Here is a 22,235-nt window from a genome sequence, read left to right on the forward strand (position 1 = left end):
AGGCATCATGAGACGTGTTTACCCACTTCCCTTACTTCTCACTCTGCCTTTTTTTCCCAAATAGAGAAAGGAGTGAGGTTTACTCTCTCATTAAAGCGGGGGGGGGGGGGGCAGTCTTTTACAGCTCAAGAAGAATTTGGGGTTGGTTAATACAGGACAAAACCCAAACATTACCACTTTCGCTTTTAACTTTCATCTGACTTAATGCCTGTTGGGCCAGCAAGGAAAACCAGCCCAAAGCTTTAGATGAGCATTTCACGAGCGGAAGCGTCCTTGCTTGTCGCCTTTACCCGCCAACAGGTTTCCTCCTCGTCCTTCCACGCTACGCCACGTCACTGCCACCTCTTAACAGTACAGACCGTCTTACTGGGTGACGGAGCCCTAAGGGATACGTGTTCAGGGCCTAATGCCAAAGTTAATTATCCCTTAGGTGTTGTGTTCTTTTAATAAGGATCTGCTGGGTTTTTCTTTGGTAATATGTGATAACTGTTTGCTTTAGCTTAGATAATGAGTTTGCTCTGTTTTTGCTAATACCAGTGGGCAGTGGGCAGATGGGAGGCAAACAGAACTTTTTACATACTGACTTGAAGAGTGCTAGGCGTTTGGTTCCTTCCTTCAGGTTTGGCAGGGAATGCACAAGACGTGGCAGGGAAACGGGAGATGACAGCTTCAGGGTCAGTTTCTGCCACAGGAGACTTTGACATGTGACTTGAGGGACTCCCTCTTTGTACTGCTCATTAAGCAATAAATAACCAGCAGGGTGCTTAGGTGGCACAGTCTGCTGAATGTCCGCCTCTTGGTTTTGGCTCAGGTCCTGATCTTGGGGTCGTGGGATCGAGCCCCACATCAGGATCTGTTCAGCAGGGAGTCCGTCTGAGTCTCTCTCTGCCTCTCCCTCAATCCACTGCCTGCTCTCTCTCTCTCATAAAAAAAAAAAAAAAAAAATATATATATATATATATATTTCCATATATATATATATATTTCCATATATATATATATACACATACATATATGTTTATATATATATGAAAAAACAAACCAGCAATTGGGAGTTAGTCTCAGAAGAGGACATGTCTTAATGTAGAGCATCATGGTAGGCACTGTAGGAAATAAGGAGAAAAAAGTGGTTCTTCATATTGAGAATACTGGAGTTGGGGACATTACAAACCATAATATAATTCCTACCAAATATGAGTGCTTGTGATGTACCAGATACTGTGTTGAGCACCGTGCGGACATTATTTCATTAAATTCAGCCCTTCCAACCCCTCTAGGAGTTGGATGGTAATATTTCCAATTTATAAATAAAAAACCCCAGGACTCAGAAAATCTAAATAACTTACCCTATATTGCACAGCTAGTAAGTAGCAGGACTGGGATGGAAATGCAGGCCTGCCGATTGCAAAGCACGTGTTTTTAACCACAGGTTGGCTATGGTCCTTTTCTAAAGTCAAATGAGACCAATGTGAACTATAAAAGAAAAAGTGATTTTTATCCCACTGACCGAATTCAGCAGATGGATGTCTTTCGTTTGGCCCAGTAGGTTGGTCTCTGTGGAACTTCTTTTTACTGTTTTAACTCATTGCTTTTTAAAATTTTAGTGGATATGACATAAAAATCCAGATTTCTGGCTTCATTTGAAAAGAGGGTAACCTGCCAACCAAAGACTGGAGCTGAGGGACGACCCTCCCTAAAACAGCCTGTGCCTTCCTCCTTCCCGGTACCCCCACTTTTCCCTGTCATCTCCTTGGCCCCAGGACCAGTGTGAGTGCCCATTTATCATCAGGCTTACACTGCTCTTTTCCTTTTATAGCCTTAGAAGGAAAGTGAATTTGTGTGTGTGTTTGTGTGTGTGTGTGTGTGTGTGTGTGTGTATCCAAGTCTCAACCAAAATTTTCCTCATACCTGGCCCATTTCTTTGCTTGCGTTACTTACCTGTGTCTGAGATGGGACCTCATCCTGACGCTGGGAGAAACAGGTGCAAAATGGAGTTATCGTTTCATTAGAAGCCCGCTCAACAATGGAAGCAGATCCCTGGTCCTGAGAGCAACCAGGCCTTGAAATCTGCCTGCCATCTCTGACTCGCCAGCCCGGGCAGACGGCCCTTAGTAGACCTGTCCTGCCAAGTGCCTAGTGAGGGCTGGGGCCACCATGCTTCTGTCCCTCACTAACAATGCCTCCATCTTTCCTTCGGCTCCCGCAGTGCCCAGCATGCAGTTTGCCAAGGATCTGCTCCTAGTGAAGGAGAAGGAGGGTGTCCTGCATGTGCCCATCATTCGGAGCGGAGACCTGAGCTATGAGTCATCCGTGAGGTGCTACACCCAGGGCCATTCAGCCCAGGTCATGGAGGACTTTGAGGAGAGAAGAAATGCAGACTCTTCACGGATTACGTTTCTGAAGGGGGAGAAAGTAAGTGGATTCGTGATGGCTGAAAGATCAGATTCTCTTTTTCCTTGATGCCTTTCCTTACCCATAACGAAGTCATCAAGACAAATTCTGAACATCCTAGGAATTCTTTTACTGGTTGATACTATCTGTAATACTATCATCTGTCCCCTGTGGCTGTTTTCTTGGTCTCCTACTTACAACCAAATCCGTATATCATTGGTTGAACCAGGAATTTAGATGACATGTAACATTTCTGGAATTTAGCAAAATCAAATGAATGAGGCTTCTCTTAATTTGCAGCTACGTTAGAGATGACGCACTCCACCAGTGTTACCCAGAGGAGGACGAGACAGTCCTCTGGAACCTGGGCCCCTGTCCCAGGGCAGCATAGATTCTGGTAAGAAGCCATAGGATAGGACCAAGTAGGCAGACACTGAGCAGATTCAAGGCAGGAAAGTGCTCCCTTCTAGCAGTTACGGGAAGCGGGCACATAGGTACAAGAAACTCCTGAGAAATTCCAGTCAGTGAACATGACCACATGAGACCCGGAGCCTGCAGCCTCAGTGTATGTCCAAAGTGCAGATATATTGAACAAGAATCCTATTTCCACATTTTTGTTGTCGATTTCAGTTTGAGATCATTGAGTCACCTGTACCTTCTTGATTTGAGACACACAGTCCCCTCAGTCACTTCAAGGCCCTTCTCTGACTTTGCGTTATTTTATGCCTGTTCTCCAGCCACACTTCTTCCCCACTTGAGAACTTATCAATCTGTTGTGTTTACGTACGTCTTAATTTGTATTTGTTCCTTAAAAATGCTGGTTGTCTTGTATGCAGATTTTAATTTATACATTAAACAATTTTCTTTTTCAAATTTTACTCTGTTTACTCAGTAAGGTGTTTTAGTATCTGTCCACATCATTTACTAATCTGTTGCTGAGATAGCGCGTAATATTTCATGATGGGCACTTAGTACATTTTAACCATCCACTCTTAGCAGTAGACAGTGAGGAACCTCAGAGACAGCACCCAGTCATCTCCTAACATGCCGCCACCGCAGAGAATGCTGGAGGGCACGTCCTCCTACATGTCCTCTTGCAGACCTGAGTGGGAGCGTCTTCGGATGTATACTCAGCAGCAAATGTGCTGGACCTAAGGCCACGTATGGGCTTCATTTGAAAAAATAGTGTCAGAACACTTTCCAGAAAGTTGCTAGCAGTGGCCTGAAGGTTGTTATAATCCTATATCCTTTCCAATACAGTACTCATCTTTTGAATTTTTGCTAATCTAATATGTATATAGTTAAATCTCATTTTAATTTGCATTTCTCCAGTTACTACCAGTGTATATACTTGTTAGCTAACTGGCTTTCCTCTTAGGTAAATTTGTCATTTTTATCCTTTATTCCTTACTATGGCATTGCTATCTTTTTCTTTCTTTTTTTTTTAATTTATTTTTATTTATTTATTTGACACAGAGAGGTCACAAGTAGGCAGAGGCAGGCAGAGAGAGAGGGGGAAGCAGGCTCCCTGCCAAGCAGAGAGCCCAATGCAGGACTCGATCCCAGGACCCTGGGATCATGACCTGAGCCAAAGGCAGAGGCTTTAACCCACTGAGCCACTCAGGGACCCCCTTGCTATCTTGCTGATTTGCAGTCTTTCTTGTATATTCTTTTTTTTTTTTTTTTAAAGATTTTATTTATTTATTTGAGAGAGAGACAGTGAGAGACAGCATGAGCAAGGAGAAGGTCAGAGGAGAAGCAGACTCCCCATGGAGCTGGGAGCCCGATGTGGGACTCGATCCCGGGACCCCGGGATCATGACCCGAGCCGAAGGCAGTCGTCCAACCAACTGAGCCACCCAGGCGTCCCTTTCTTGTATATTCTAATTATTAATTCCTTGCTGGTTGTAGACATTTTAGATATTGTAAACGTATTTTTGCATCCTGTCACTTATCTATAACCTTTAATCACAGTGTTCTTAGTTGAACAGAGTTTTCAATTCTGGTAGAGTCAAACGTATCAGATGTTTGCCCTATGATTAGTCCTTTTGAAGTTTAGCATTAGAAGTTCTTAGCCAGCCCAGGTCACACAGAATCTTCCTCTATAAATCTTTACTACCAAAAAAAAAGTGACAGCTGCCTTCTTTTAGGCTCTTGGTCTTTTATGCATTCATGACTCATAGAAACCCTGTCTTAGCTATGTATTTTATGGGAATTTTACTGGTGGCAGGTTGAAACGTGTGTTTAAAAACATACACAAATGCAACAGATACAATCTTCAGCTTTGAGTCTACATGTCTGTATTTGTCTTAAGTTCAAAAGAGGATTCTCTGCTTATCCAAGAGACAGTTTATAATTTAATAAAATTACAAAGAAAATACGGTCTAACCATCTATATGTTACCCACATGACAACCTCCCATTCTTCACAAGCGCACTTCGGAATCTTCATTTTCTCTGGCGTGCTAAGCAGTTTGTCTTTGAAACTTGTCATTCACTAGAATGTCGCTTTTTAAGAGATATCCTGAGGAGTCACTACTAAGTTCATGTTTTCTATCAGGAAAAAAAAAGGGACATTCTTCAGGGGCTTAAAACCTGGTTAGTGAGCTACCTATAAACATTCACAGGAATGCTCTCCTTCGGAAGAATGAGAGTGGAACTTCTCTGTACCCGCAGATCCTTTGCAACACAGTGGCAGAGTGGATTTAATAAAATAATAAATAATCCCACTTCATATCACGTGACTCTACCATTGAGGTCACCGTGTCATCTAAAATGCTTTGGCCGGGGCACCTGGGTGGCTCAGTGGGTTAAAGCCTCTGCCTTCGGTCAGGTCATGATCCCAGGGTCCTGGGATCGAGCCCCGCATCTGGCTCTCTGCTCCGCAGGGAGCCTGCTTCCTCCTCTCTCTCTCTCTCTGCCTATCTGCAATCTCTCTCTGTCAAATGAATAAATAAAATCTTTAAAAAAAAATAAATAAAAAATAAAATGCTTTGGCCTTATTTTCTGTTTTCTTAAGAATACAGTCCTTAGTAGAGAATAATCAGTGTGAGAAGCACTTGATTTCCTCCTGTCAAGCAGGGATTTAGGCTGTGTTCTCAGACTTTGGGAATTCGGCAGTGTTCCGATGAGACACCATTTGACAGTGCGTTTGAGAGTTCTGCGGCACTGAGAGGTATCAGGGGAGCCTTTCTGAGCTCCTTCTAAAACCCGTCAGTTGCCACCAAGGGAACAGATCACTGTTCAGCCTTGCCCAGGAAGCCCAATGCATGTGTTCACCCCCATCATCCAAACTGCACCTCTCAGAACACACACATATGCCTTGGTCTGATCAGGGAAAGTGCAGGTACATTGGACTGGGTTGTTTTATTGATCTTGTTTTTCCACAAAACCAATCATTCTGAGTGGTTTGGAATATTCTAATACGAGGCTCCTCACATAGGTATGTCCCTGTCAGGCATGAACTGTTAGATTTAAATATTCTGTTTTACAAACAAAATAGTTTGAGACCTTTCAAATTTGTGTTGACTCTTTGATGCCACAAAGAAGAAAAATCATTTTCTAGGAAAAGCAAGAAAGGTACTGATTTTTCAGTGCAGATTTTAATCTATCTCATGGCATTGGCTCTAGATGAAGAACTGTACTGTCTCTATCCATGATGACTCCGTGTTTGAGCCTGAGGAACAATTCAGGGTCTACCTTGGCCATCCTCTTGGAAACCACTGGAGCGGAGCCAGAATCGGGAAGAATAATGTGGCCACCATCACCATATCCAATGATGAAGACGGTAACAGACGCTACTGCCTTTAGTTACTCTCTGGTTGATAGAACATGAACTGATGTGTTACTAATAATGTAATTATAGGTGTTTTTTTTTAAATGAAAGTGCCATAAAAGTGCCTACTGATACAGTCTCAGAGTATTTATATAAACCGTTGGCAGCTAGCGATCACTCTCCTGCAGTCCCAGTAAGGCGGTAGCGGTTCTTCATCTCATGATGCCCAACCACTTGGCCCAGAGATAAGGAATGAGTATGCTTACAAGCTAGGACAGAGACGCTAAGGCAGACAGAGAATAAAACCTATGTAAGTCACTACAGTTCAGAAGCCAGATTGGAAATACGATCAGAATCGGTTGAATCCAATGAACTAATTTAAACACTGCCACCTTCCCGGAAAAGTCTAATTTCTCAGTTTCCTTCTAATTGATTTGGCCTATTAACCCCCCAAATCTTAAATTCTTGAGTCAGGTGTCAGCAAAGAATGCCCCCGGCACTAGGGAAAACAAAACCAAATCTGTTTCAACTTGGGACAAAATTGTTTTATTCAGATAGATATTTTAATGAGGGAATGGGTAATATTACGAATAGTAATCGGTGTTTTTATGTTACTGTAGACCAAGAACCACGCTAAGCATGTTATATTATTTCATTTTATCCTGACGGTAACCCCTGAGGGAGACGTTAGAATCTCTGTATTACAGCTGAAGAAATTGAGCCTCAGCAAATTTATATAATTTATGCTGTCAGTTACACAGCTGTCAGCAGCAAAACTGTTTGTAACCCTTATTTTATCAGATTCTAGAATCTACCTGAGAGTTAGTGACACTCTCATAGTTTCTGACATAAAATCAGGACTACCGTGGACATTGGGTAAAATAAGAAAAGCCAGCCTTGAAGCTGGATTCGTCCTTTATCCAGGGACTCAGGCTTAGATCCTGAAGTGAACCCCTCCCGGTCACCTGGAAACCTGACATAGGCTCAGAGAGGTTGTAAGTGACTCTCCCAAGTTCCAAGGAGCATTCATCAAAAACTACCAAGTCTCCAAGGAAACTTGTCTTTTATGATTAGGACGAATTGATTTTCTGAGAGGGAAAGAGGAAAATGAACAGAGACTCTAGAAATATCTGCAAAATATTATAGTATTTAGAAGTGGTATAAAATTTGTAATTATTCTCAATTTTCACATTTTTTGTCTCTATCCGCAACTACCACCTCACCCTTCCCCATGAAAATATAGTGGAAAAGAAGGCACAATTTGAAATTTTTGTAAAAAGCAACGTATTCATCACTTCATAGCAATGAGACTAGTACCTCAAACCAGATTGGGCTAGGAAGTCTTGTGCTCTTCATGAAAACCACTCATTTTTAACTAAATAACCCATGAGTAGTTAGAAAATTTTAAGGAAAGGGAGGCATGAGGGCTCTGGGAAGAAGGACTCAGATGAGAGATGAGAGATAGACTTGGAAAGTTTAGGTAGTGTATAAGTGAGATAAATTATAAAGCTTAGAAATTCATATCTCATAAATGAAAATGAGTTGATTCATGCAATCGGTCGATCAGTATTTATCAAGGGCTTACTCTGTCTCAGTCCCCTGACAAGTGTGTGAATCTAAAAACATTTTGTGAGCTGTACTGCCCAGATGGAAAAGTGGACATCATGCATTTCAAAGTGCTTAAAAATATTTCCCCCACTATTGTTTTTAGTAAGGAACATGTGAGGAGCAACTCCCACAGAATCATAAATAAGTTCCTTCCCCAAAGCTTTACTAAGGAGTAAAAACGGATTGATTTTTATGACCGCAAGCCGTTTTTCCTTCGTGTTGCTTACTAGTGTGGAAAGCTCCCTCCTGCCTTTGTAAGGTGTTTTCAGGGGACTGGAATCCTTCGTGCTTCTCCAACTTGCTCTTGTCTTTCTAACCCTGTTTCCTTAGCCCCTACCATTGAGTTTGAAGAAGCTGCATACCAGGTCCGGGAACCCTCGGGGCCAGACGCCATCGCCCTCCTGAACATCAAGGTCATCCGCCGAGGAGATCAGAACAGGACGTCCAAGATTCGCTGCAGCACGCGGGACGGGTCTGCCCAGTCCGGGGTGGATTATTACCCAAAGAGCAGAGTCTTGAAGTTCAATCCCGGTAATTGAACGCCAGTCCCAGGCTGTGGGTTTTACTTGACAGAAGGGCAAATATCTTGTATTCGAAGGAAGGAACGAGCAGAAAAGAGACAAACAGTGGTACTGACTGAGTATGAAGTACTCATTAGGCACATGTTTGCTTCTCCAGGAGTCTTTAAAATCTTTAGTCGGTAACAGTGGCTTTGAGAAAGAACGAGAGGCGGTCCCTTGCTTCAGAACATGCTTCTGATTTGGGCTCATTTAAAAGGATGTTTTGGCTGTTGTGAGCCTATGACTTGGTTGAGTCATAGATGCATTTGATTTTAAAGAACAAACATCACCACCATCATTCCGTAAAACCCGGGTACAAGGCAGTGTGCCAGGTCCTTCAGGGATGACTCAGATCCAGAAGGCACAATCTCTGTGCTCCTCTGGTTGAACATGTGCTAGGAGACGGGATACCCTGTTATGAGGTTTCCAGAAAAGGTTTATTCTAGAGGGAACTATGGACATGAGTCAGGGAAGAGAGAGAGAAAGATGAGATTCAGGTCACAGGTAGCTGTTTAACTTTCTTATATGGTGGTTTGATGAAGAAATGAGACAGAGAAGGACTTGAATTATATGCTAGATTTTCTCACAGAACTTTCTGGAGCAATGTGAGATGAACAGACCGGTGTGGGTCCTGGCACCGTTTATGATAGAGCCAGAAGTGGGCAGCAGTGGTAGAAGGCCTCTCCAGAGACTTCTTGGCAGGTGGGGGGAGGAAGTGACCCCTTCAGAAATGTGGGGGGAGGGATCTCTGATGTCTCATTCCACGGAGTCTTAAAGGGCTTCTGGCTTCAACCCGTGTGCATCTGCTTGGCGCTTGCCGGAAAGGTAGAAGCCCTTCCTCCGCCTCCACACCAGGACCGTTCCTCCATGTGTCTTTACTTTTTCTTTTTCTGCACGAGGATCTAGAGAAAAGAGAGGTCTCGGAAACAGCCCAGCCCAGGTCTTTGTAGGGGAGGAAGAAGGGAAACTTAACCACTGCCAGGGATATTTGCTCCCCCAGAGAATCGTTTTGACAGGAAGGGAAGGCAGTTCCTACGGCCCTCACCCACCTCCTTCCAGGCTGCCAAACCTGTCCGCTCCTGTCTCTGTGGGGACGGCCTTGCAGGACGCCTTTGAGATCCTGGTTCTCAGGACAGCCCTGAGGGGTGTCTGTGTGTGCAAGTGCTCACAGCCACGCAGGGGTTCATGCCTAAGTGTAAAGGGAAAGAAAAATTAAGCCAAAAACCTCATAACCAGGGTGGAGTGTATTTTGGATCATAGATTTTTATCACGACCAGCTCGTGTCAGGCAGGGCCCATTAATCCTCATAAGGTATTGGATAGGAAGTCTGCAAAACTGAGCCTCTAGTGGAGTTTGGTCTCTAAAATAGATTTCTCCCTGGAGACAGGACTCAAGTGATTAGCAGCCACCGTGTTTATCGGAAACCTCTGAAAGGAAAGGGCATATTATAATATGAAATTTCAGCAGTACCAGCCTGCGTTGTCTGAGGCAGGTCAGCTAATGAGAACCTCTGCTCTCTTTCTGTTCTGTCCTTGGTGAAGGTGTGGACCATATCTTTTTTAAAGTCGAGATCCTAGCCAATGAAGACCGGGAATGGCACGAATCTTTCTCCCTAGTCCTTGGCCCAGATGACCCAGTGGAAGCAGTTCTTGGTGATGTGACCACCGCCACGGTGACGATTCTGGACCAGGAGGCAGCGGGCAGTCTCATATTGCCAGCACCGCCCATCGTGAGTTGCTTGACCCAAAGGGGTTGTTGCCTTTATGTCCTAGTGACTAGTAGATGGTAACTTGAGAGGAGCAGGCCTTCTGGGGCCGACTTCATTCTTCCAACACAGTGACCTTCAACCGGGAGCCATCTCGTCCTTCCCTTCCCAAATCCCCTCCCTGGGCCACCACCTCCAGGGGACATTTGCCAATGTCTAGTGACATTTCTGGTTGTCATGACTGTCACACTAGGTACTATTAGCATCTAGTGGGTAGAAGGCAGGGGCCCTGCTAGACATCCTACAATGCACAGGACAGCCCCAACAACAAAGAATTATTTGGCACCAATGTCCATAGTGCTGAGGATGAGAAACCCTGTTTGAACATTAGAGTAAGACCAAACCATGTTGACGCCTTAGTCTGATAAACATGGGAAGCATAATGCAATTGCTCTCATTTCTTTGGTGGGACCTAGAAGAAGGGGAAAAAAAAAGTAATGCTACCCCATGGCTCTTACCCCCCCCATACATGCCAATGCATAGAGTTAAGTATTTGCAGAAGCACAGTACCCAGTTCCCCAGTTTGGGGATGTGTAGAACGAATGCCCTGACTTTACAATCAGGAGGAAGATGCCTGGAGGTTGCCAAGCGAAATTTAAGCCATCATAATGGAGCAGCCAGAATAAGTCTTCTAACTTTCCCTGGCTAGTCTCATACAGTAGAAGGATCATCCCAAAGGGGGTCTCTTATTCAACCGTGGAGGAAACGCTCTCCCTTTATTTGCTTTTGTTTTGCCAAATACACTACTGCATACCATTAATAATTTAATGCAACTTTATTTATTTTGTTTTTTCTTAATGCAGCTTTAAACTAGTAACTGTGATTCATCATACAGCTTTGGTTACAGTGGTGCATAAACATAAAAGTATTTTTCATATGAGTACTTGAGCTCTGATTTAGGTATAAGATTAACGAGATATTAAAGCTTTTAGCTCAGGCAGACGGAGGGTCTTCTTCACCACTAAAGGTCTGTAGAATCTTCTAGGGATGCCTAGCAAAGCACTATGAAAACTTCCACCGTTATATTTTCTTTCTTTCTCCCCCCCCACCGCTTCCTCTCTCTCTCTCTCTCTTTTTCTTTTTGTTGTATTTTAAAGAATCCCTATCAGTTAAGGGACCTTGTGGCTCTCTAGGGAGGGGACCCTTAGTTCTCAGAGCCTCCCAACGGCCAGCCCAGTCTGAAGCTTTGTTGCTCCTTTTCAGGTTGTCACCCTTTCTGACTATGACCATGTAGAAGAAGTGAGCAAGGAGGGAGTCAAGAAATCCCCGTCCCCAGGCTACCCGCTGGTTTGCGTGACCCCCTGCGACTCCCATTTCCCGAAGTACGCCATCATGAGGGAGCGTTGCAGCGAGGCCGGTATCAACCAAACACTGGTGCAGTTCAGCTGGGAGGTGGCCACCCCCACGGACGGCAACGGCGCCCGGTCACCCTTTGAAACCATCACTGACAACACGCCCTTCACCAGTGTCAACCACATGGTAGGTCTGTGGGTCTGGGCCCGGTGCTTCTCTTTGTCACTCCAACTCTGTCAGGCTACTTAAGGCTCTTGTGTGGCATTTGGAATAAAATAAACAAATAAGCAGGTACACACAGTATATACACAGGTATTTTTATTCTTATACGTAAGGTACTATGGTGTTGTAGAAAGAGATCCACGTTAGTTATCAGACAATCTGTTTACTAATCTTGATTCTGCCTACTTTTAACCAGTGATGTTACGAGGTCACTTAACCTCCTTGGGTTTGCATTTCCTGATCTGCAAAATAATACTTCCACTTAGTCACTTGGCAAAATCATTGACTAATCAGATATAAAAGTGATCTATAAATGATAAAGTAAGTCAAAAAATTCACGTAGGTATAACTACTGATTACTTTTTTCCACATCTTTTCAGTCATTCAGTAAGTAGTAGGTTATAAACTCCTTGGTAGAAGACCAAGGCTTCTACCATGTTTGTGGAGCCTAACATGCCCAGTACATTGAGGGCACATAGTAGGGATGGCGCAGTGATTAAACAAAGGATAGGTTGTTTCTCAAGTGATCGGTGTTCTACAGAATTGTAGGAGGGCGTGAGAAGTTCACCACGCAGTTGCTGTCCTCAAAGAGTCGAGACACCAGACCAGCACCTCTGCCGCCATCACAGAGCAACGAACAGTGAGGGTTTTCCCAGCCTTAAGAAAGAGCGCACTGTGGGGACTGCTCGTCACTCCAGTGACGCCATTCTCCTTCAGAGAGACAGCTAAAAGCAGTGGAGGCCCACAGCCTGGTATCTGGCACTTAGTAAGCCCTCGACAGTTTTGATCAAAAGTAGTGCACTTAATAATTTGGGACATCAGAGATTTCTTTCAGACGGACTTTCTCAAGAGTTTTTCATATTCAGCTCTCAGTTTGTTCTCACTTTAATAAGTGCTTCCATAGATGGGATAATGGTGGAGGGGAGGCTCGGGTGGGTGGGAGGGCTCTGGGTGAAGCAACGTCTCTCATATCCATTGTTTTTTGCACAGCTTATTCAAAAAAGACAAAAAGTCAATTCTTTTGCAAAGTAACCTAGTTCAAACCAGCTGATAAAATTTAAAAACTTAAATGACAAGACTTTACAGCTTATGGTTTTCTAAGTATCTAATTCTCTTTTGAAAAAACCAGGAAGGCAGCTTGGTCTGATTTGGCCAAATATACATTTTTAACTTAACCAAGTTGATGTTTCAGTTTTTCTTCTTGCGATGACTTGGTGACTAATACTTTTATCCCAGTTTCCTTTGCGCTATCTTTGTTTCTTCAATTATTTATTTAATACCATTGTATTGTGTGCATCTGTGTAAGAGGCCTCAAATCCCTTCAGAACTAAGTTCATGTGTAAATAAATAAATAAAGCTTTGGCAGCTAATTAAAACAATTTTAATGGAAAAATCCTCTTTAATTTTTAATGGACTTCAGTGAAAATTGTTTTCATGGGTATAATTTATAAGTTTGTATGATTGCTTTGTGGGAGGTCTATGGCACACAGAACTACCAATTAATTTTCCTTCTTATGTACTTCCCTACGTGTATGTGCACATTATCTAGAGAGTTGTGGTGACCCATGTAGTCTGTGCAGAGCCCGAGCTAAGCATTCTTATGGCTTCTCTAAGTCTGAGAACATGAAAGGATCTGTCGAAGGACCTTCAAAGGCCAGTAGGTGTCAGAGGCCAAGTTCTCAACTTCAACTCTTCCTGTTATTACAACCTTTCCAGTGTGTGTGGTCATTAGGCGGGGGTTGGGGGGAGGGACTAGCCCTGGGAAAGAAAGGAAAATAAGAACTCCTGGGAAGGAAGCCTCTCTTTTCAGTATCCTGACACTATATCCTCAGCAAAAGTGACCTGGAGGCCAACCAGTCTTAATGGAAGGGCTGGAAACTAGCCGAGTGGTCCTTATGCTAAAGCTAATCGACAAAAAGAACGATGCTATCACTGTGGCCGGTCATCTCTGGGCTCTTGTTCCCATCTGTCTACTTGCTCCTGGTCTGACACACGGCCTTAGGCTATATATACTCGCTCCTTTGTCCCTAGTGCCTGGCTCCTGGGAGAAAGTCAGCAGTTTTGTGGTGAAGGAATGAGCAGATCAATGGATGAGTGGATAGATGGATGGACAGACAGATGACAGATGTTCTGCACAGATAACCCTGTACCAGAGACTGGTTGTGTCATATCATCTAGAAGATACAGTGGCAGGAGCTCTTTGAGGAACAGACACACGTCTCAAGTACTTTATCTTTCCCGGTAGGTCCTGGACAGCATTTACTTCAGCCGGCGGTTCCACGTGCGTTGTGTGGCAAAGGCTGTAGACAAAGTGGGCCACGTGGGCACCCCCTTAAGGAGCAACATTGTTACCATTGGAACAGACAGTGCTATCTGCCACACCCCCGTGGTGGCTGGGACAGCCAGGGGCTTCCAGGCACAGTCCTTCATCGCCACCTTGAAGTACCTGGACGTCAAGCACAAGGAGCATCCGAACAGGTCGGGCCGGGGCGCCGTCCACAGCGAGGGGCTCTCCTTTGTGTGTTTGCTGGATGAGGCAGATCAACGAGTGATGCTGCTGTGAAATTTAGAATCATGGTCATAAATGCCTCAGGAAAATTTAAATTCTTCAAAAACCCCTAAAAATCCGTCCCCTTGCCTGTCTTCTTAGCCTCCTGTCCCTCGCCTGTCACTTTGCCTGCCAGTCTGCCCACAGAGAATCACACTGAACTCCAGTCCCCAGGGCTTCCACCAGGTCGCTCCTGACTGCAATCCCCAGCCCCCGTCCACTCACCGGCGTGAGATCCTGTGGTCCTACTCTACTAGCTCCTGACAGCCCTTCTAGAAACTTCCTCATCCTCTTTCCTAATTTGATTTGGAAGCTCCTCCTTCCAGCTCCCCTGGCCCAATGTATGCCTCTTTCAGAGCGTTGTCATCATTCATTCCCTCTCTGTCCCTGCAGTTGATGGTGAGGGCAGAGACCATGATTATCATTATTATTTGATCCCCTCTGGCCAGGACAGTGCTTTTAACATTTTAACACTTGTTAAATATCTAGTGAACGGAATAATAATGCCGTATAAATTGAAAGTCACTGGACAGATGTGCTTTTATTTTTTCCTATGCTCCCATGATTTTGATGGAAGAGAGATGCTTTCATGTTTGCCTAGCAAAAAAGAATCCATGTGTATTATACATATTCATTAAACCTTGTGGTAATTGTATGTGTGCCTTTATGAGCAACTGAGTTCAGAGAAGAGGGTTCATTTGCATGGAGAAAAAAACAGATTTAAATATGGAGCCAGGAATATGCAAATTCTTTTTTTCTCGCAGAATAAGATTTACTTTTGTTAGAAAGCAGTAGCAGAAGTGCCCAAGGCACGACTGACCCCTTCTTAGCAAAAGAGACATCCCGTTCCTATTCCAAGATTCTGATTCCTCTTAAAAATGTCTCTTGGGCTTTTGTTCCAAGAGTCAAGCTGTAAAAACTCAAAGGCACCCTCAATCAACATGCTGAAAATTTAAACTTGTACAACGAAAATAACGCAGCCCCTAAGTACAGTTCTGTCGTGTCGCAGTCTTAGCCCATGTTTATTAAGCTCGTATTTTATTTAGAATTTCACACTACGTGCTCTGGAGACACAAAAGAAGTGAACGCAATGATCCTTGTCCTCATTGTGGGGGGGCAAGATAAACAGAGTCTGAAAGTTACAGATGTCCCCGTGCAAAGGCAGCTAAGCTCTGAGACGTGTAGACGAGGGGAGAGTGCACTGCGGGTGGGGGCCAGTGAGGGCCGCCCACATGGCTTGGAACTTGAAGGGGAGAGTGGGGAGAAGGCTCTTTAAGTTGGGAGGAGACAGTAGGAGCAGAAGGATATGAGTCTTCCTAAGATATTGTCCTGGGTAGGAATAATTGACCTTAGAGTTTAAAGAGCTCAGTGACGTCATTTGGCACAAATACTTAAAAAAAATATAGGTGTCAGCCCTCCCCAGTCTCCCCCAGACACCCCTTGTGACAGAGAAGGAGATGCCACCTCTGTCAGTCACCCCACTGTAGCTCACAAGGAAACAAAGCTTCCATTGAAAGCAAAAGAAAGCTTTAATTTGTGGATGTGATGTTATCTTTTCTGGTACAGAAGAGAAAAAAATGGTGATTCTTGATTGCTATCAGGTCTGAGCGGGGGGAACTCTTGGCGGGAGGGGTGGGGGACGACCCCACGTGTGCATTGTCCCCTTTGGGAAGCTTCAGGACGGAAAATGGTAGATTCCCTGGTGCAGGCAGAATAAGTTGTGAGGAAGACACGTAGCACATTAGCAGTTCCCAGTGTGCACCTCAACACTATCTCTGCCCATTTTTGCCCCAGAATCCACATCTCCGTGCAGATCCCACACCAGGACGGAATGCTGCCGCTCATCTCTACCATGCCGCTGCACAACCTGCATTTCCTGTTGTCCGAGTCCATCTACAGACACCAGCACGTTTGCTCCAATCTCGTCAGCACCCGCGACCTGAGAGGCATCTCAGGTGAGGGACGGCCTCCGCGTGGCTCTCCCCTTCCAGCCCAGCCCTGTGACCCAGGGACACAGCAAAGAGAACTCTGCTTCCTGTCCCCCGTCCTCAGGATCTGCGGGATGAGTGGCGTTCCTCCTAGCAGGCAGCCAGGCACAGGCCGCTCGGGCAGTGAAGCGAATGGGGGAAAACAAGGACTTTGCCATCAAACTGTCTCGGGTCCGAATCCCTGTCCCACTCTCTACACTCCCGCACACAGAGAGCTGGACTTCCCCAAACCAGTGTCTCCTTATCTGCGACATGAGGGTAACAACTGACACCCGTCGGGGTGATGGTTTAATCTGTTGACGTTTTCAAAGCAGCTGTCATGGTAACGGCTGGTTCTCTCACTGTTGGGGAGGGTCTGGACCCTAAAGTCGCCTTACTGCGGCCTCCTTCGAAAGCTAATGTGCAGACGTCGCGTGTTGCAGGATGGGTTCCCTGGGAGCAGAAGCTGACACGGAGTGTGGGGTGTGAGGTGGCTACTGGGGACCAGCATCCGTCAAAGGGAAGGAGAGGAAGCAGAGCTGGGCAGAGGGGAAGGTCGGGGCACAATCCTGACTCTTCCGGGAGCTCTGGAGAGAGCCATCAGCCCGACTCACCCTACGTCCCTCCCTAGCTGACAGGCCTTCTTTATAGCTCGCTCTGTCACTGGAGGCCACCAGGGGAGGCCCGAGGAGCCGACGTGCCACGGGTCCAGGCCCTAAGCTGCTGATGGCCAAGGAGGCCCGACCCCGTGTTAACCGGGGCAGACGTTTAACTCTACCGAGCATCCTGTCCATGTCCATTTACCCGAGCAAGTGCCCATTAAACGCGCGTTTCCTCCCTTGACAACTGATGAATCATTTACCGGAGTTTGGGAAGCTGGAAGAGCGTTCATGTGCTCGTTCACATTCATTAGGCCTCCCTTTAGGGAATGACGGTCTTTGTCCAGTCGAGATTGGTTGAGGGTAAATTATTTGCAAGTCACTGAGCTACACCTGAGCGTTTAACCGGTCCACATCTGCAGCCACCGAAAGAGACATGCTCTGGCTAGCGGCTAAACGTTTGTTCCTCTTCCTACTCAAACACAATCAAATTCAACACATGTTAACTGAGATCCCAGTCCTTTTGCGGGGCAGAGGACCACGTGCTGGTGTTAAACGTTCTAAGAAATGCATCAACTCCTTCAGAATACTATGGTTGCCCTTAGTGCCATAAAGAACCTTAATCCTGATACTCTAAAACTGCATCTGTATTTAGCTCGCCGCTGCGTTAAGGTCTTCCTGAATCTAGAACAGTTCAGTTGCTTGGCAGTATTTCTCGCGACAATTTTGCCGATAACTTTTCCCACAGCACAGGAGGTTCAGTCAGGCACCATTAGCGATCTATTTACTCATTAACACAAAATTAAGATTTTTTTTTCCCAAGTGTTCAGAAACCATAGGAGGGAGGAGAAAGTTAGATGTTTGTTGTCTTTACATAAAAGCTGTTTTTTTAAAAAAAAAAATCAGTCTTAAAAAATAACAATTCATCAACAAATTATCCATATAGTAAGCCTGTGTCTTCAAGGATTGATTGCAAAGTTTCAGTGTGTTTTCTTTTCCAAGACACATGAGACCATGAGCTCTGGCTCCATGGATAGTGTCATTTGCTCACCTTTCTTCCTGGGGTTCCTGCAGCCTCTTAGAGAACCTGTGACCTCGGTCACTCTATGTAACCCCAGGCAACAGGTCGTCTAGCTCCCCTCACCTTCTCACCCAGTGTGTTTTGGGAGCCTGGATTGCTCTCTTATAGAGTCACTGAGGAAGGATGGGTTATTTCAGTCTCATAAGGACACGTCCCTTCTCCCCGCTCAGCTCCCGGGCAGCCAGTGAAGGGCATGTCCACAGACTGAGTCACTTTTCCTCGCTCCTCCCCCCGCACAGAGGCCGGGTTCCTGGACGACAGGGTCTATGACAGCACGGCCCTGGGGCCTGGATACGACCGCCCCTTCCAATTCGACCCCAGCGTTCGGGAGCCCAAGACCATCCAGCTCTACAAACACCTGAACCTCAAGAGTTGCGTCTGGACCTTTGATGCCTATTACGACATGACCGAGTTAATTGATGTCTGCGGGGGGTCTGTCACTGCTGACTTCCAGGTGGGTGTTCCGGGGGCTTCTGGGAAGGGGGCGCACACCTGAGTGCTGTATGGAAGCCTGGTTTGTTCCTGAAAGCACTTCTGTTAGGATGCTGCTTCCAGCAGCCCCCAAGACCTGGGAAGCCAAGGGAGTCATCTTTAATTTAAGTCCCTGAGCAGCATGGTGGCTAGAAGGAGCCCCCCAAAGTCTGCTAAATCAATTCATTGGAAAAAGAATGTGGAAAATGTTCAAATTAATGTGGAAAAAATTTACTCTCTGGCACAGCCACTTATATAAGAATCTAATATTTACTTCTCCGTATATATATTTTTTTCCGCTCTAGGTATACTGTGGAAAGCCAAAAGGGTTTACTTTTGATGGCAAAGTTTTTACAGAGTAGATGTGTTCTCTTCCGTGCGCAGGGAAGTAAGTTGAAAGGAGGTGCGCCTTCAGAAGACAAGGAGAGCCGCTCTCTTTTGAAGCATCATGGAGACAATTGTTGAAGACACATTGATTTCATGCCCACTTCAAACCTATGCCGAACCGACAACCTTGCAAAAATGGACACTTTTAAAATTTATTTGAGGAAGAGGGTGAATACAAGTGAGGGGGAGGGTCAGAGAGAGAGGGAGGAGCAGGCTCCCCACTGAGCAGGGATCCCAATGTGGGGCTTGATCCCAGGACCTGGAGATCATGACCTGAGCCCAAGGCAGACACTTCACCGACTGAGTCACCCAGGTGCCCCGACACTTCTTAACAGTTACTAAACACGAGTGACAGAAGTTTAGTAAGAAGCCATCATCCTAGGAGGGCAGTCCTATCAAAGGGATGAGGCTAACGTATCCTCATGGGAAAATTAAATCTAAAGCAGACTGTACCCACCGATGAGCGGTTATCTCAGTGAGCTAAAAGTGACATTTGTTCTTCATTTCAAATCAGATTTGAATAGGAAAGAGGGACTTCTGGAGGCACTTAGAGTAATTATTTTGGGACCCTGTCTTTGATTAAAATGTTTTTGTTTCTTTGTAATGCCTCTCCTTTTGGTTCACTCTCATTTCATGTGCACTACTGCCCTCTACCGAATGGAAAATGAAGGCATTCTTAGGTTGGCTCTCTGTTTCTGCAGTTGCATGACCTAAGTTCAACTCCCCAAAATGCAAAACTAAGTGATGGGTTCCTCCTCTGGCTTCTCAAAATTTAGTATTCTGTGTTCTCCGTGGTTTTTACTCTAATTACATTTTGGGGTATTTTTGTTCAGAATATGCCTAAAAATCTCAAAGACTAAGATTTCTCATTATAAATGCCCCACTTCTTAAACCAACATAGAATAGATACACAGAATTACTTCATTGCAGTCTGTTTCTTCAAAAATGGCTGAAACAGCTGGGTATATGGTAGAAAGAATGTAGAATTTACAACCAAGCCCTAGTTCATGTCTTTCCCTCTCATAACTGCTCTGAATCTCTTCTGAAATTGTAGCCAATCATCTCAGCATGGGAGGGTACTTAGCACAGTGTAGGTATGTGGTAAGCATTTGTCAAGGTTTGGGTTTTTTGTTTTTTGTTTTTTTAAGGATTAGCAAGTAATATCATGAGGGATAAAGAATAGAAAGCAAAAACAGAGGAGGGAAAATTAGTTTTTCCAATCAACTAAATAATTATTGAGGTTCTAATATCAACAATCCTGAGATTGGACCATGTGTTTTTAACAAAGCCTGTGTACTAAAGGGACAGAATGTGGCGTGAGGTCTAGAGAAAATCTGAAAATTTTCCAAAGAAAACAGAATAAAACATTTCAAAAGATATTTTTTAATGAATATGGAATTTGCAGAGTCTTGAAACATTTGGAATCAAACCTTGAATCCCTGACACCACTGAATATGAAAAAATTTTGTAGAAAAAGAAAATGTTGATGTCCCAAATATTGATGAAACATTTGGGTCTTTTCCTAAACTACCCAAGGAAACACTTTACATTGTGTTTGAAAACAAAAGAAAAATGTAAGTCCATAGTAGAGTATATTATAGCATTTTACCAATGACAAAAATAACATTTTTTCAAACTAAGCTTTTTTATTATCAAAGAAATATGTTTACAGAGGGAAATACAAAATGAATAAATCAAGTCCCGCATTCATACACACGTATACACAATTACCTTCCCCATGAAAACTTCTGCTTGTATTTTGTTATCTTTCTATCCAATTTTGTTCATTGCATAGTAAAATAAAAATTTTTTGAGCCGTTAATTAATAGCAGTAACAGGAATCCCCTTAGAAGAACTAATCTCTTGGAAGTGTGCTGTGCTGCCTTTTCAAAACTTCTTCAGTGAGGCGTAGTATGAGACGGGGAATTACACAAGCATGTGCAGCTCTGAACTGTGTGTGGCTAAGTTTCCTAGATACAATATCCAAGTCCCATGACCTGAGTTCCTGTTGCGAGAGATGTGACTACTCACTAAAACACCCCCGTCAGCCACACGCTCATTCCAAGGGTCCAGACTTGGGCGTCTGTCCAATTAGGGTTGATTCGGACTCTCCTACAGGTCACCAGAAAGTGTGGTCAGCGAGGGGCTATGTCTTAATCCTTTGGGAATAACTGTTACTTTTAAAGTCTCAGTCAAGTCTTCCAGCAACTGAACAGTGGAAGCAAATATCCTTCTCAGTCTTCAGAATTGTTTTTGTTTAGGTGTCACCTCCTCAGAGAAGCCTTCCCGGATCAGCCTATAAAAGAAGCCTCCTGGGCACTTCCCATCCCTTTCTTTATTTTTAAAATGTATGCATTGCCTTACTAGACTGTGGGTTCCATAAGGGCTTCTCACTGCTGAGGAGGAAGGTCAGTCTGGTGCCTGGGCACCTAGCATGTCGTGGGCACTTGGTCAATAGTTATTGATGAGGGCGCCTTTGTGACTCAGTAAGTTACGCCTCTGCCTTCATCTTGGGGTCTTGGGATCGAGTCCCGCATTGGGCTTCTTGCTCAGCGGGGCGTCTGCTTCTCCCTCCGCCTGCTGTTTCCCCTACTTGTTCTCTCTCTCTCTGACAAATAAATAAATAAAATCTTTTTTTAAATTTAAAAAGAAATTATTGAGTCAGTGGCTAAATGAGGAAGTAAAAGTTGAACTGAGATGTCATAACCATATGCCTCTTCATCCCAGGGAAGAAATAACCCTTTGTGTGCACACCATTTGCTTGGCAGGTGAGAGACTCCGCTCAGTCCTTCCTGACCGTCCACGTGCCGCTCTATGTGTCCTACATCTACGTAACAGCCCCCAGGGGCTGGGCCTCTTTGGAGCACCACACCGAAATGGAGTTTTCCTTCTTCTACGACACCGTTCTGTGGAGAACAGGTACACCCATTGATATCTCAACTCTCCCGACCTTATGTTCAAGCAAAATGAAACGAGGTAGCAAGTAGTGACTTCTGACGGGAGCTCCATTCCTCATCCCGTTGTCCTGCAGACAGTCAGAGGAGGGCAGCCCCTCAGGCCGAATGAACAAAGTGAACCAGATTGATTTGATATATTTTTCTGCTCCTATGCACCTGATTCGAAGACGCTTTTGCTTCTTAAATGCCACAAATCACACCATTTTTAACTAGGAGCAAATGACATGACTATACTCCAGGAGGATACCTCTGAACCCCTAACAGGCAGTATATGAATCTATCTGTCACTTGCTGTCCTCTACTCTGGATCCCTAGCTATCTGGATTGAGTTTTTAATCCCTGGAAGCCTTCTAGTGTCAGCATACATGGACATGGTTCTTTTCAGGAACCAGAGATCCATCTACTGGTGACAGCCCCTCAGCTAGGAGCTCACACCTCCTCCTGTTCCCCAGCTTTCCCACTGCTACCCCACGATGCCCCAGACTGATCTCCCCTTCCTTCTTCTGCTCCCGCTCTCCCTCTTGGCCTCCCTGGAGGGGATTTCCTTGATCTGAGCTACTAAACAGCTCCAGGAATGCCCCGTAGGTAGGGCTTCATCTCTAGTAACAGAAAG

General features: G+C 44.8%; 1 protein-coding gene across 1 annotated transcript in view; it reads left to right on the plus strand.

Annotated features, from left to right (window-relative positions):
• Nucleotides 1–22,235, plus strand: part of FRAS1 (Fraser extracellular matrix complex subunit 1) — a 413,592-nt gene that overhangs the window by 368,248 nt on the left and 23,109 nt on the right. The window contains 9 exon segments of the mRNA XM_047719626.1: nt 2,207–2,412; nt 6,020–6,176; nt 8,103–8,303; nt 9,874–10,061; nt 11,301–11,576; nt 13,858–14,090; nt 15,955–16,115; nt 18,047–18,261; nt 21,434–21,584. Coding sequence (XP_047575582.1) covers nt 2,207–2,412; nt 6,020–6,176; nt 8,103–8,303; nt 9,874–10,061; nt 11,301–11,576; nt 13,858–14,090; nt 15,955–16,115; nt 18,047–18,261; nt 21,434–21,584 — 1,788 coding nt within the window.

This window comes from Lutra lutra, chromosome 2, assembly GCF_902655055.1.
Source record: "Lutra lutra chromosome 2, mLutLut1.2, whole genome shotgun sequence".
Classification (NCBI taxonomy): Eukaryota; Metazoa; Chordata; class Mammalia; order Carnivora; family Mustelidae; genus Lutra; species Lutra lutra.